Source organism: Terrapene carolina, unplaced genomic scaffold (genome assembly GCF_002925995.2).
Source record: "Terrapene carolina triunguis isolate 2854851 unplaced genomic scaffold, T_m_triunguis-2.0 Scaffold95, whole genome shotgun sequence".
Classification (NCBI taxonomy): domain Eukaryota; kingdom Metazoa; phylum Chordata; order Testudines; family Emydidae; genus Terrapene; species Terrapene triunguis.
In genome coordinates this window covers 33,713,361-33,727,797 of record NW_020664446.1, presented here as the reverse complement: position 1 = coordinate 33,727,797, position 14,437 = coordinate 33,713,361, and the positions used below count along the sequence as shown (strand labels likewise).

General features: G+C 39.0%; 1 protein-coding gene across 3 annotated transcripts in view; it reads left to right on the top strand.

Moving 5' to 3' along the window:
- The window catches only part of KIF20B (kinesin family member 20B), a 53,293-nt gene that overhangs the window by 23,514 nt on the left and 15,342 nt on the right, over positions 1-14,437 (top strand). For all 3 annotated transcript variants that reach the window (XM_029911393.1, XM_026650984.2, XM_026650983.2), the window contains 6 exons: positions 2,299-2,464; positions 6,078-7,296; positions 10,754-10,892; positions 11,728-11,850; positions 12,673-12,733; positions 14,122-14,247. In XM_029911393.1, coding sequence (XP_029767253.1) covers positions 2,299-2,464; positions 6,078-7,296; positions 10,754-10,892; positions 11,728-11,850; positions 12,673-12,733; positions 14,122-14,247 — 1,834 coding nt within the window. The remainder of the gene's footprint in view (positions 1-2,298; positions 2,465-6,077; positions 7,297-10,753; positions 10,893-11,727; positions 11,851-12,672; positions 12,734-14,121; positions 14,248-14,437) is intronic.

The window sequence follows — 14,437 nt, the reverse complement described above, 5'->3', positions numbered from 1 at the left end:
CTAACTACACATACAAAATGATGGGGTCTAAATTAGCTGTTACCACTCAGAAAGAGATCTTGGAGTCACTGAGCAGATGGTTTTCAAAGAATTATCCACAATGTGCAGCGTCAGTCAAAAAAGCTGACCATTTTAAGAGCCATTAGGAAAGGAATAGATACAATGCTAAATATCCTAATGCCACAATATAAATCCATAGTATGCCCACACCTTGAATACTGAGTGCAGTTCTGGTTACCCAATCCTAAAAAAGATGTATTAGAAATGGAAAATGTGCAGAAAAGGGCAACAACAATGGTTAGGGGTATGGAAGAGCTTTTCATATGAGGAGAGATTAAAAAGATTAGTACTGTTCCGTTTAGAAAGAGGGGATATGATAGAGGTCTATAAAATCACAAATGGTTTGGAGAAAGTGCGTAGTGAAGTTATTTACCCCTTCACACACAAACCAATGAAAGTGATAAGTTTAAAACAAAAGGAAGTACTTCTTCACACAACATACAGTCAACTTGTGGAACTAGTTGCCAGGGGATGTTATGAAGGCCAAAAGTATAACTGGCTTCAAAAAAGAATTACATAAATTCATGGAGGTTAGGTCCATCAAATGGCTATTAGCCAAGATGGCCGAGGGATAGGTCTGCGGAGTGGCCATTTTATTTGGGAGAATGAATCTACAGTTGAAGATGGAAAGAAGTGTTGGGCAGGAAGCTAGAGGTATGACATCATCAAAGTCAGACTAAATAGGAGACTGAAATGAAGAAGAAATAAAGCTTTGGGAGGAGGGGGAGCAATAGATTATTTAAAGGAGACTTTTTGGTGAGCAATTCAGAGGAAAAAGCACATAGCAAGAAATGAGTTAGAGATGGAGGGAAAGCAGCAGCCCCCAGCACCATCACCGTCATTCTTTTTGATTACGGTGTGGGAGAGAAGGAGCAGTAAGAGAGACATTGTTGCACTGAGAGCCAAGTTTCAGTGGGGGCATGGAGGTAGAGGAAGCAGGAGAAGAGGAGGTCAGAAATGTTTGGAGACAAAGCAGATATTCCAGAGGTATCCTGATCACCATCCCTCCATTCAGATACAGAATGAGATTGGTCCAGGCTACCCATTCTACACCACCATTCTTTTCTTCCCTGCCTTTGAAATGGTTGACTGACTTAGTAGCGATGTACAATGGTTGTAACCACTGAAAGCCTTTGGGATGGTATGGGCCTATAAGTACATTGGTGGTAGTGACTTACTGGACTTTGATGCACACACTAATTGTCAACTAGCCTGAAACAATCTTCCAGAGAAATACAATGTGCATGTTAAAATGATCTTATGTTTGCAGCTATGTTAGGTATAAGCATCCACTTTGATTTATTCCATAAAGTACATTAGGGGATGCAAATTAACACTCTCATCTTATTCCTGCCCTTCAGTTTTTCAGTAGTGCGACCACTTTTGAGGGTTATACCTATACTCCAAAACTTCTTAGGATTACACAAGATATGGCTCCTGTCATCTTCTCATTCTCCAATTAATTTCCCCAAAGTGAACTGTCCATACCATGCTTTCACACCTGACCGATCTACAGGTATAGAACTATTAAAAAAACAAACCTTAACTCTGTCTGTCCACCAGTCTTATTTAATGACATGATAGTGTGAAGATGAAGTGCTATAACCACATGGTGTTTTTAGATAAGACGGCAACATATCTACTCTCTGGCCAGCCTGGTCTTAATATTTGGTCAAATTTATAGTACATAGCAGAAATTAAAGCATTTGCCAAACTATCCTTTGGACTTAATATTTATCACGGGCATTTCTAACCTAACTAGAAAGTACATCGAGTACTGTTGATTGGAGGAAGGGTTAAGACTGTTACTAAGAACTTTCACTTTTGAGAAGATGACAGAAAGTGTAAAAAAAATTTTTTGTAAAAGTCACCCAAATGCTTTCTGAAGGAATCAACAGTTTCTGTAGCTTTTGACACACATTACTGTTCTCTTAATGGAATACATAATCCCTCTGATTCATGTGTATTATCTGTTAGCACAAAGGGGAAGAAAAGAAAAAGCACTGTGTTCTGTACTCCAAAGCATTGTACACCTCTTTATTGCCCACAGAAAAGGCAACCTATAGCTGACAATTTTTTTTTTTTTTTTTTTCAACAAAAATCCTTGTAGGAAGATGTTATATGGCTTTGTGTCTCATTTTTTGTTTTCATATTAAATTGAGATTATTTATTGCTTGTAACATGTTGGCTGCTTGTTTTATATAATGGCAGGTGGTAACTAATTTTATTTAAACATAGGACAACACTGTAACTACCATTAAAAGACAAATGGCAAAGGAGAACAGCAATGGGACAATAGAAGGCACTCAGTCTAGTGAAAGTGTGAAGCATGTGTTGGATGTAGGAAGAAAACGCTGTTTTGAAAGTAAGCCTACCCAAGAGGAAGAGCCACCTACAAAGAAAGGTACCATTTCTACCACAGCCGAACAGGGAGCTTTCCGAAAAAATCTGATTCCAATGCCAGAGCAAAAGCAAAAATTCGCAATTCGTAAACTTTATCGTCTGAGGAGAAGAAAGTCAGCAACATTAAATGCTAAATGGAAGTAACTGTTTATTTTCATTGTCTTGTGTGTTGCCTCTAAAATCTTAAAATAAAAACTGCTTTTAGATGTCTTGCTTCCCCTTTGCTATGTTTGCTAATACATTTGCAAATTCTGATGTAGTCAAGATATTTCTGTTAGAGTGGACTTTACCTACAACTGGCATGTTTAACTGTTGTTTTTCTGCCAAGCTTGCTGTTAACCTTCTTAAACCTAGCATTTTCCTGCCTAAGCTCTTTTTAAAACTGTCTGAAGAAGTGTCAATGCAGTCTATGATCTATTCTGTCATATAGTATGTAGGTGCTGTACACACTTCTGTGCAAGGTGTTTCATTAGGTCAGTATATAGAAACATGTAAAAATCTATATATAATATGTAAAGCTGATAATGGTAAAACTCAACTTCATTTTGGGATCTGGTGTTTCTCATAAAACATCTCTTTACTGCTGGAAACTGCATTAAGTAGGCATTCAACTCTTGTATGGCATATATCTACATAGCTGTTCAGTAGCTGCAGCTTTGAAATCCCCCTGTTCTCCAAGCTTGCTTGGACTCTGACTGTCAAGGATCATGTAGATGCCTTCCTACAAGCTAAGGGGCCTCAAATAATCGGTGCAGCATCTACACAGCCTGAGTGGGGATTGCAGATAGGAATATGTTGACCCCAAACAAGAATCAAGGAAAGGAGGCAATGGGGCAGCCTAGAGGCTTTTCCTCTTTCCTTCCCTCAAGTAAGGATCTAAAGGCTTCCCCAGTTAACATGTGCAGATGGATTTAGAGCTACCTAGCCTCTGCTATCTGGTGGTAAAATGGGAAGCAAAACATGGAGGTGCAGGTAGCCCAGCCCCCACCATGGGATTGAGAAGTAACAGCTGTTGAAGGGCACTCCCTTCAGGGCCATGTTGAACAAAGGAGGAGTGGTAATAGCAAGTTCCATAGGTCTAGCGCATAGGAGGTGACCAAGCTGCTGATCTGCTTTCTCTGACAAGAGAAGGAACTGAGATGCCAGTGAAGACCTTCACACATGTTGGTTAGGGCCAACCTTGGCTCTGCATGGAACCACCTTATGGACCAACCCATGTAAATGCCAAGAGGGGAGAAGGTGATGACAAAGTTAAGCGAACATTAAGCCCCTTGCTATAGCAAACTGTATCTGATACCTGCTTTAATCTTGGTATTCGTGCCCGATGACAGTTTTATAAATACTAATTTTTAGCATGGAACAGGAAACCAGATAGAATGCAAAGTGGTACATTAATGCTACTGTTACAGTTGTACAGTCAGGAAATGCAAACTTTTCAAAACACAAAACTTGGGTATTCTCTTTAAAGAGCACTCAGTCAAATCTTAAAGGTCAGTTGGTTGACTGTCTCAAAAAAGTGTTTGGAGAATTTTTGCTTCTCCTTAAGTACATAACTCAAAAATGGCCAACTTCCTCAAACTTTGCTTAAAAAATCACCTTTCACAGAGAGAGAATGTAAATTTTAGCAATAAAGACTTAAGGTGAAAAACAAATTTTAGTTTTAACTATCCTGCAGCCTTTCCTATAATAAATGAGAAATTCTTAAGAAATTCTCTTCATGCAGGTTGGCTGTCTAAGTTGGAAGTCATGTACCCTCTTACAGTAATATAAACAAAGTTCCCCAAATGATCTTAGCTGTCAATTATAAAGCACCTTAAAATATTTGAAATTGATTCTAGGGCTTTCTCTAACATACAAAACTGTCACAGTAATACTGTGGGTGTCGGACTATGCCTTTTCTTTTATCCATTCCATTCAGAGAACATAAGCCACATACACCTTTCTCTGTATCAGTAGTATAATTTTATTACATCTCTTAATATAGAGAATACATGATGGTTTTTATATAAGTCTGATTCGTGGGCCCAGTCAAGGAAAGAGTGCTGGGTCTCAACAGGAAACTGGCCATTTCCGTTTCCAGTGTTTCTAATGCTGGTTTCTATCCACTGCTGGCTTGCGAGGTCTGACTCCAAAGCCATGACACTTCTGTTAGTAAAGCTATTGCTTGCTTATCCTGTCTGTCCTGCAGGAGTAATTCTTGGTGGGGTGGATTCTAAATTTATGGGGGAAAGGAGGAAATAGACCCCTGGAAGCTTTTTTTTTTTTTTTTTTTTAAGGTGGTCGACTAAAGTTATTAAGGCTTCTATAATAAACCAGTCTTGGGTCAATGGATTATTTGCCATAGATATGCATAATAGTCATCACTTTATCAATGCTGCTTCAACTTAGCACATGAAAGTTACTTCCACATGTGTGTCTACACACACTGATGCTAGTTCAGAAGTATCTCCTCAAGGTGTACTGCTGTAAATTTACAAAGTACACTAATGGTAGTTCTACCTCCAACTTACTGTGTTTGCACACTGCACTATTTTCTACACTGATTTTATATTCTGTAAAAACACTTTTCCCTGCCAATTTCTAAATATAAATTAACATTTGCAATAAGCATATGTATTTGACCAGGGGACTACACCCCAACACTGCATTATGTGTGGTTGCACTAGAAAATTTTCCCAATTTTTTCAGAAGTGATTCTAACTGATATCAATGGGAGTAGCAGTTGCTCATTGTTAGAGTTAATCAGCCTTAGTGTAATAAAAACAAAAATATTTTCAAGGTGGAGCTCAGTCTGTGTGTGTGTTTTGAGAGCTGTGTGTACCCTTGAAGGTTTTTGAGGTCTCAAAACTCTCAACATTTTCTCTTCAGGAATATTTCTTCATATGTGTGTGAGGAAGGCAGTGCAGAAATCTGTTTTACTATTTTGGCCTCCTTTCTCTACTTCCATCTGCACACAAATTTGAGGTTTCTAAGATACCTTCTCTACTAACCCTTAAGCTGCCATTGTGTTAAATCAGAAGCAGATTTGGGAAAGCAAACCTTCAGCACATGGTGGAAAGGCATTAGATGCCATTTACTTAAAGATTCAGCAGACAGTTGTTGCTTGTGGCAGAGCTGTGGACAGTTTACACAATCCAGCAAACTCCTAGTTTCTCTCCGCATCTGGCAGATGGGCGTATCTGTAGGATGTAAGATTGTTGGACCAGCTAAGGTGGAAAATGGGGGATGGTTGACTGTCAGGTAGGTTTTTTTGCGCAGTAGACATCACAAAGTTTTACCATCACTGCAGCAGATTGGGAACCTGAACAGAGCACAAATCAGTGTCAAGCCATTCATATTCTGGCTTACTGAAAATCTAGATAATGCACACCCTGTCTGGAAGTCTAAGGCAGATACTATCTGTAGTACTGGTCAAACAAGTAGCTTCCAGGTTTTGGGATCACTTTTAAAGGCCAAACTTCAAAGTATTGCATAATGTGAGGATTTAAGGTTTACTAAACCAGCCAAAATCTCCCACAAAGTTTTGAAAATTACTTCTTGATATGTATAATGACTTATTAATGTCATTTTTGCTTTCAAGAGCAATAAAGTGATACTTATTTTTCTTTTTATAGGGTCCATTAGAAGTGCATGTAAAGGTGATGCAATAGAGCAAAAGAAAATTGAAGAAATGCAACAAAACATTTTAGAAAAAGAGGCAGAAATACTAGCATTACAGGAAAGAAGTGAATCCCTTGACTGTCAATTAGCTATACTTAAAGAAGAACTTACAAATGAAAAAAGGGAAAAAGAAGGGTTCAGTAGACAGATGGCAAACTTGTGCCTGGAGCTATCTTCTTCAAAAGAAAGGGCTTCTGGTTTAAGTGAGGAACTCCAGCAGTGTCAGGCTAGTTATGGGAAAATAGCTTCTGAATTAGACACACAAAAAGCTATAAATAAAGAGCAAGAGGAGAAGATTAAACAACTGACTAAAGAGGTAGAAGCCTCTAGTCAAAATATCATAGTCAAAGTGTCACAAATAAAAGCAATGCAGACAAAGATAGACGAGTTGCATAAACTTGATTTAGAATCTTGTACTGTAGATGTTGATCTGGTCAATCTAAAGGATTTTTTGGAAGATTCTCAAAAAGATAAACCAGGGAAAATTCAAATGCATTCCTTAAACACACAGTGCCAAACATCTAATATTGCAGATGTCAGGCGAGAGAGCTCTTTCCATTGCAGTATTGAAGGCATTTGGAAAGAGTGCAAGCAAATTATTAAGGCCTCTTCCCAAAAAAGTAATCAGATCCAAGAACTCCTTCAACAAGTTGAAAATTTACAAAAGAGCATCAGTGAGGCTGAGCGTGAGAACAAACAACTAAAAGTACAATTGGATGACACTACAAATCAGAGTAATTTGTCCATAAAGGAAAAGGAGAACCTTGTTAATCAGTTACAAGAACAATTACAGGAAAAAAATTGTGAGTCTGAAAAACGTGGGGCTGAAGATAGAAGAGCAATTACCCAACTTGAGAAACAAAGTGCCAGTCACAAGGAGAAAATAAAAGAACTTGAATGCCTCTTGGAGTCTAATAGGGCTAAAGATGACAATGCAGCCAGGTTAGAACAAATACTTAAGGAAAAAGACTCTATCATTTTAAAGATGGAAAGCGATGTAAAAGACCTTGAAAAGAAATGTATGAATTCAGAAATAAAAATCCAAGATTTAAATGATCAAGAAACAGAACTGAAGGAGGAAGTCATACAATTGAAGAATAACTTGAAAACTATTGAACATTCACTTCAGGAAAAGGAGAGAGAAGAAGAAGAATCAAAAAAAGTTACAGAACAGTAAGTACAGCATTGAATAGACACTTGATATGAAACCTAGTTTGAATGTGCACCCGCTCAGTTCCAAATAACACTCAGGTACTCATCCAGATTAAACTGCTAAGAAGTGGTTTAGATACTAAAATTTCTCTTTGAAAATCATTTGTACACATTACTGGCTATTTTTTCACTTGTTTAATTGTATGTCTTGATAGTGTATAAAACCCAGTAAGTAAATTCCTGCCTGTAGCACCAATACATGGAAGGAAACATGAGTACAAATGTAGACATTGCAATTAAACTTGTAATTAGCAGTAAAAGCAATCCATTTTACAAGGTAATACTCGTACCAAGTGTACTAACTTGTTTTCAATAGGGAACTATTTCTAACTTCTCCACATTTTTTACAATGTTCCTACCTTGTGCAGTAAATTAGGTTTTTGGGGTTGGGGTTTTTATTGGGTTGCATTTTGGGTTGGTTCCCCTCTAAAAGTCACAGTAGAATATCTTGTCAGGTGGAGATTGTCTGATCAGGTTTTTTGCACATTATGATAACGCATCTTTTTGCCCTAATTATAACAATTATTTCTAACTATAAATTATATCTCCACTAGTGAAATAGACATAGATGCTTAATGATTTTTCAGGCTAAGTAAATATGGTACAATCATGAGTATTTATTTTATTCACTTTATCCACTGGATTCAAGTGTCTCCTAGAAAAGAGCTTGTGTTTAAGGCACTCTCAGAATGTGAATAAGGGGAGCCTGGTATGTTTAAGGTCTCCTGCATCAGTTTAATACCGTATATCTAATTATTGTAGACTACGCTTGTGTGCAATCTTTCTGTGAACTAAAGTAGTTCCTGTATTAAAATGGACTCTGCAGTTGGAGCTCTGTTAATATTCATCTACCATCTACTTCTTGTATGGAAATGATAGGCAAGAAAAACTTTTATATAAGCCTACCTGTTAGAAATCCTGATACTAAATAACCTTTTTGGAGTAGAAGGTGCAAATGTTGGAGCAGAAGCTTCATATAAGGCAATTTTTTTAAAGCAGGTAACTCTTGACCTAGGTCCAAAATATTAAAATGTAAATAATTGTTATATGATAACAGCAATTTTTGGTAAACACTTGGATAACTTGGTGATGGATGTAGTATGAAAACTTAAACAGGAAATGAGTGTAGGAGAGTGGAACCAGCCTGAGGCATAATTGCACCCCCTTTACCTGACCCTGGAGGAGGAGAACGAAGGTAAAACAAGATTATGATAATCCTCAGATGGCTAAGGCAGTGGTGCTATAAGGAAGGCTTCAGAATGTTTGACCACTGGGAGGCCTTCACGGACAAAGGACAGTTCTTTCCCACCTGAGTAGGGAGGGAAGTAGACTTCAGGGATGGAGGTCAGCACAACTGATTAAAAGAGCTTTAAACTGGAATCTGGGGGAAGTGGTTGGGAGATGCTCATGTAATCTCCACGCCTGATTCTAATATTGACCGGAAGGAAAATCAAGAAAGAGAATATAGCAATGGAGAAAAGAACAGCAGTGTGTAGGAGAATGGACATTAAGAGGAAAGATAGTTCCAATGAAGCTAACAGGTAGGCGATACTGGCAGTAGAATGACTACCTAATCGGATGAGGAATCTGGGTAAAGCCAAGCAAACAGAACTAAGATGTTTGTACACCAATTCAAGGAGCCTGGGTAACAGAATGGAGGAACTAGAACTACTGGTGCAGAAAGTGAATCCAAATATTATAAAGATAATAGAAACAGAGTGAAATAGTAGTCATGCCAGGAGTACAGGTATTGAAGGGTAGGTGCTATTCAGGAAAGATAGAAATAATGGTAAAGGTGGTGGAGTAGCATTGTATATTAATGATGAAGTACACTAAAAAAATCAGAAGTGATGGAATGCATAAAACGGTCTGTTTGGATCAAAATGACTTTGGGGAAGAAGGCTACCAGAGGCTCACCTGGGATAGTTTTTGGAGTATAGTACAGAAAACTGGAGTAATAGAAATGGAATTAAATTTAATAGTGAAAAAGGCTAATGCAATCCTAGGACACATCAGGTCAGGTATTTCCAATGGAGCCAGGGAAGTGTTAGTACCATTATACAAAGCGCTGATGAGACCTCATCTGGAATAGTGTGTGCAATTGTTATCTCCCATGTTTAAGAAAGATGAATTCAAATTGGAACAGGTGCAGAAAAGGGCTACTAGGATGACTCGAGGAATGGAAAACCTACCTTATGAGAGGAGACTCAAAGAGCTTGGCTTGTTTAGCCTCACCAAAAGAAGGCTGAAGTGAGATATGATTGCTCTCTATAAATACATCAGAGAGAGAAATACCAGGGAGGGAGAGAAGTTATTTAAGTGAAGCACCAATGTGGACCCCAGAACAAATAGATATAAACTGTCGCTCAACAAGTTTAGGCTTGAAATTAAATGAAAGTTTCTAACCATCAGATGAGTGAAGTTCTGGAACAGCTTTTCAAGGGGAGCAGTGGGGGCAAAAACCTAACTGGCTTCAAGACTTGAATTTGATAAATTTATGGAGGGGATGGAATGATGAGATTGCCTATAGTGGCATGTAGCTGATCTGTGACAGCTAATAGCAAATATCCCCAAAGGCTGGTGATGAGACACTGGGTGGGGAGGGCTCTGAGTTATTGCAGAGAATTCTTTCCCAGATGTTTGGCCATTGGTTTTTGCTGAAATGCTCATGGTCCAACTGTCTGCCATATTTGGGATTGGGAAGGAATTTCCTTTTGGTCAGATTGGCAGAGACCCTAGGGATTTTTCGCCTTCCGCTGCACTTGGGGCACTGGTCACTTGCAGGTTTAAACTAGAGTAAATGGTGGATTCTCTGTAACTTGATGTCTTTAAATTGTGATTTGAGGACTTCAGTAACTCAGCCAGCAGTTAGGGGTCTATTAAAGGAGAGGAGGTGTGAGGTTCTGTGACCTGCAAGGTACTGAAAGTCAGACTCTGTGATCATGATGATCCTATCTGGCCTTCAAGTCTGTCTACTCATGTTGAGTAAGTAGCACCTTACTGATCAAGTAGTCCCATTTAAATCAAAGGGGCTTATGAAGTATAAAGTACTACTTAATGTAAGGATGACAGAATTGGGCCCTAAGTTTGTAAAATGCTGAAAGGCCTCTTCCCTAATTAAATCACAGGGTAGAAGTTCCATTTTATATGTTTTTGTTTGCATTTATATTTATGGAACATTAAAGGAACTCTCTAAGGTAGCTTTGTTCCAAAGTTCAGGGCTTTTTGAGTTTAAAAAAAAAAGTGTAAAACCTAATAGAAATGTGTCCTTTAAAAAATAAACAAAAAACAAAGACACACTGAAGATTTTCAATTAAACATTACTTTGCAGCTTACAACTCCTTCCTCTATAATAGTTTCTTTTAACTTCCTTAATGATATTTAATCCTTCCTTCTCTTTCCCACCTTCCACCCCCAGGTTAAATAAAGAACTCTCTGAGAGTTCTGCCTTCATACAGCGTCTAGAAATGGATTGTCAGAGGAAAGATGAGGAGTATACAGATCTGAAAGAAAAGCTAGCTGATGCTAAGAAACAAATTGAGCAAGTACAGAAAGAGGTCTGTAATCATAAGAGGAAACCTATTTCTTTTGCAGATTAAATGTAGGGCTCTGCTAATCAAATATTTGCTCTCAAATATCTTTGGTTATATGAATTGTTAAAGCATTTAATATTAAAACAATATTTTAACGTCTTTAGATTTAGAATTCTGAACCTAGAGTAAAAGTGAACCTGAAAATGAAAAGGTAAAAATGAAGGTTACAAATTCCATTGATCTGTGAAAGGAAATGAAAGAGAATAACTTCTAGTTGTATTAGTGACTAATAGGTAACTACCAAGCAATAGCATAATTAAAATGGAATGCTTACTGCAAGCAAATAGCCATTTTGCATTTTAAATACAGGCTAAAGTGTGGAGTCTTGCACTAGTGGTTAATTACATGTATTGCTGTCTGCCCAGGATAATAGCACTTCTTGTCCTTCATCTAACCAGCATCCTAAATATTTAATGCTGAACCACTTGTGAAGCATCAGGAAAGGCCTGAGATCAAATGTCAACCAAAATTTCTTTTTAAAACTCTACCGTTTAAAATTAAAAGATTAGCTTCTTAGTTTTATACATATAGCTGAAATTTTTACTTGACAAAGCTACCTGCATTGATATCTGTTGAATACAGTAAATCTTCCCATGCAGTGATCAGACCTCTTTATTAATTAAGATGAAAATGTAGTATATTGCACCTGCATTTTTCAGAATAATGCAGAATCGTCTAATTATTTGAAAGATTGTCATTAGTAAATACAATCCATTTATGCCATCTAAAAACCAAACAAACATAGGACAATTAATTGTGGACTTTTGTTTATCCTTTTACGACATGGACTGCTTTGCAGGTGTGCACAATGCGTTCAGAGGAGAAATTACTGAGAAGCAAAGTTAATGAACATGAGAAAACTAAAAACCAGTTTGCTGAGGAACTAGATATGAAACAGCGGACAATCCAGCAACTTAAAAAGGTATTTTAAAAATTTCTTAAGTTTTATAAATGACTTGATATGCCCTCCACTTGTCATTTGCTAATTATCCGTTTCTAATGATATAAGGTTTCTAAGCAGTAAGGCAGTCACCGGAAATAGGGTAAAATAGAACTAGCCATGCTAAAATTAACTTAATGGACAAGAACATTTTAAAAGACCTTCTCATAATAGTGCCTCATCAAATTGCCTTTTATAGAACTAAGTGTCCAGTTTATATATAGATGAATGGGCAAGGACCTGATCTGCAAATGTTCTTATTCTGACTTGAAGCATCTGGATAAATAGTTGAAGTCCCTCAGGGTACGTCTACACTTACCGGAGGGTCCGGCGGCAGGCAATCGATGTTCTGGGATCGATTTATCGCGTCTGGTTTAGACGCGATAAATCGATCCCGGAAGTGCTCGCCGTCGACGCCGGTATTCCAGCTCGGCGAGAGGAGTACGCGGCATCGACGGGGGAGCCTCACTGCAGCGTCTGGACCCACGGTGAGTTCGGACTAAGGTACTTCGAATTCAGCTACGTTATTAACGTAGCTGAATTTGCGTACCTTAGTCCGAAGTGGGGGGTTAGTGGGGACCAGGCCTCAGTTTACACCTTCTCTTTTTCACCAGTAGACTGGCTGTGAGAATGCCCCTCTTTGGTAGATGGAAAAGCTACATATTCCAGATTTCTTCACTCTTAAGTATCAGCTCATTACTTAATAAAGCTCTGAGTGAGACTTTCCAGACTCTTACCAAATGCCAATGTGCATCTTTGTTTTCAAATGTATTAGTACTAATTTCCTTTTGATGTACTATTTAGGAACTGTTGGGTAATGAGCAGATAGAAGAAATCTCAAAACAATACCAGAATGTATGTAAAGGTAAGCAATAGCCACTTTTGTTCATATCCTGTCACGAAATGGCAGCATAATGGGTTCTTGTTGTGTAAATAATTTGCTTAAAGGGTTTTAATATATTCACATTTTAAAAATATTGTTTGGATAGAACAAATTCCAAATCTAGTATTTAAAACATTCAAGTAATGAGCTGCAGTTTTGTTTAGCCCATGTCAGTTGGTCTGTTAGAAAGCAAGAAGATGATGCGAAGGATATAAATCCCAAACTCCTTTTTCATTTTATTTTTGGAGACAGATTGTGGGTTTGCTATAGTCACACTTATAACGTTTTAAAAGTGAGAAGGTACGAGAGCTCCCATTTTAATAAAATCTCAAAGATTAAAATGCTGACTGGTTAATGATCGTTAAGGCTGCGATTTAGTCACGGAGGTCACGGAAGTCACAGAATCCGTGTCGTCCAAAGACCTCAGTGACTTCATCCAGTGCCATCTGGGAGCTGCAGGGTCCCCTGCCGCCTGCAGAGGCAGGGAGCTGTGGGGTATCCCCGCAGCTCCGGGCCACTGTGGGTGGCAGGGAGGAGCCCCGCAGCTCCCACACCGCTCCTGGCCACCACGGGTGGCGGGGGGGACCTGCACCGCTCCCCACCGCCACAGGCAGCATGGGGGACCCCGTAGCAGGGGGACTCTCCGCAGCTCCCATGCACCGTGGGTGGTAGGGGGGATCCACAGAGCTCCCAGCCGCCACAGGTGGCAAGAGGCCCCCACCATTCCCAGCCACCGCCAGCTGCAGGGGGGATCCCCGCCACCATGGGAGGCAAGAGGGACCCCCGAAGCTCCCAGTTGCTATGGGTGGTAGGAGGACCCCGGCAGCTCCCAGCCGCAGCAGGAGACCCTGGAGCTCCTAGTCTCCCTACCCCCCAGTTGCCCAGCCTACCCATTTTGTCTTTGGTATTTTTAGTAAAAGTCATGGACTGGTCAGGGCTTCTGTGAATTTTTCATTATTGCACGTGACCTGTCCCTGACTTTTATTAAAAATATCCGTGACAAAAACTTAGTCTTAATGATAGTTACGTGTTGCGGCCTTGATGAATGTACCTCAGTTGAACAGTGGTTCCCCTCTCATATAGTATTGGAAAAAGACACTCACAAGGAAACTTTCAAATGACTAAATGCTTTTCCTCCAAATCTCCTTTTGGGATAAGCCCTTTGCTGCTGGTGGATTGGATTTTAGTTTTTGTTACTCTTGTGGGTGGGGATACCCAAGTTTGAGAACTCTGGCCAGCAGAGTGTAAATGTGTTCTTGAACTTTGTAACAGAGCTTTGGATCCTGAGCTTTTAATGGGCACACTAAATTGGGGGAGAATGGTGGGGAGAAAAAGGAGCCTCCTTTTTAAATCTATTTTTAAATCTTCAGATCTGCGTGCAAAAGAGAAAATAATTGAAGACATGCGACTGACATTAGAGGAACAGGAACAGACTCAGCTGGAACAAGATCAAGTGCTAGAGGCCAAATTAGAAGAGACTGAGAGATTAGTTTCTGGTAAACTACCTATCTAGAATAGGAGCAAAAACATACTTTTTAGATGCTTAGGAACAATTCTCCATTTTTATCATTGAGTTTATAACTATTATATTGGACCAAATCCATAACACCATTGGAGTTTTGTTTAAAGACTGCAGGATTTGGCCTAGTGATGGCATTTCTGCCATATCTTCGCTCCGGCAGTAGT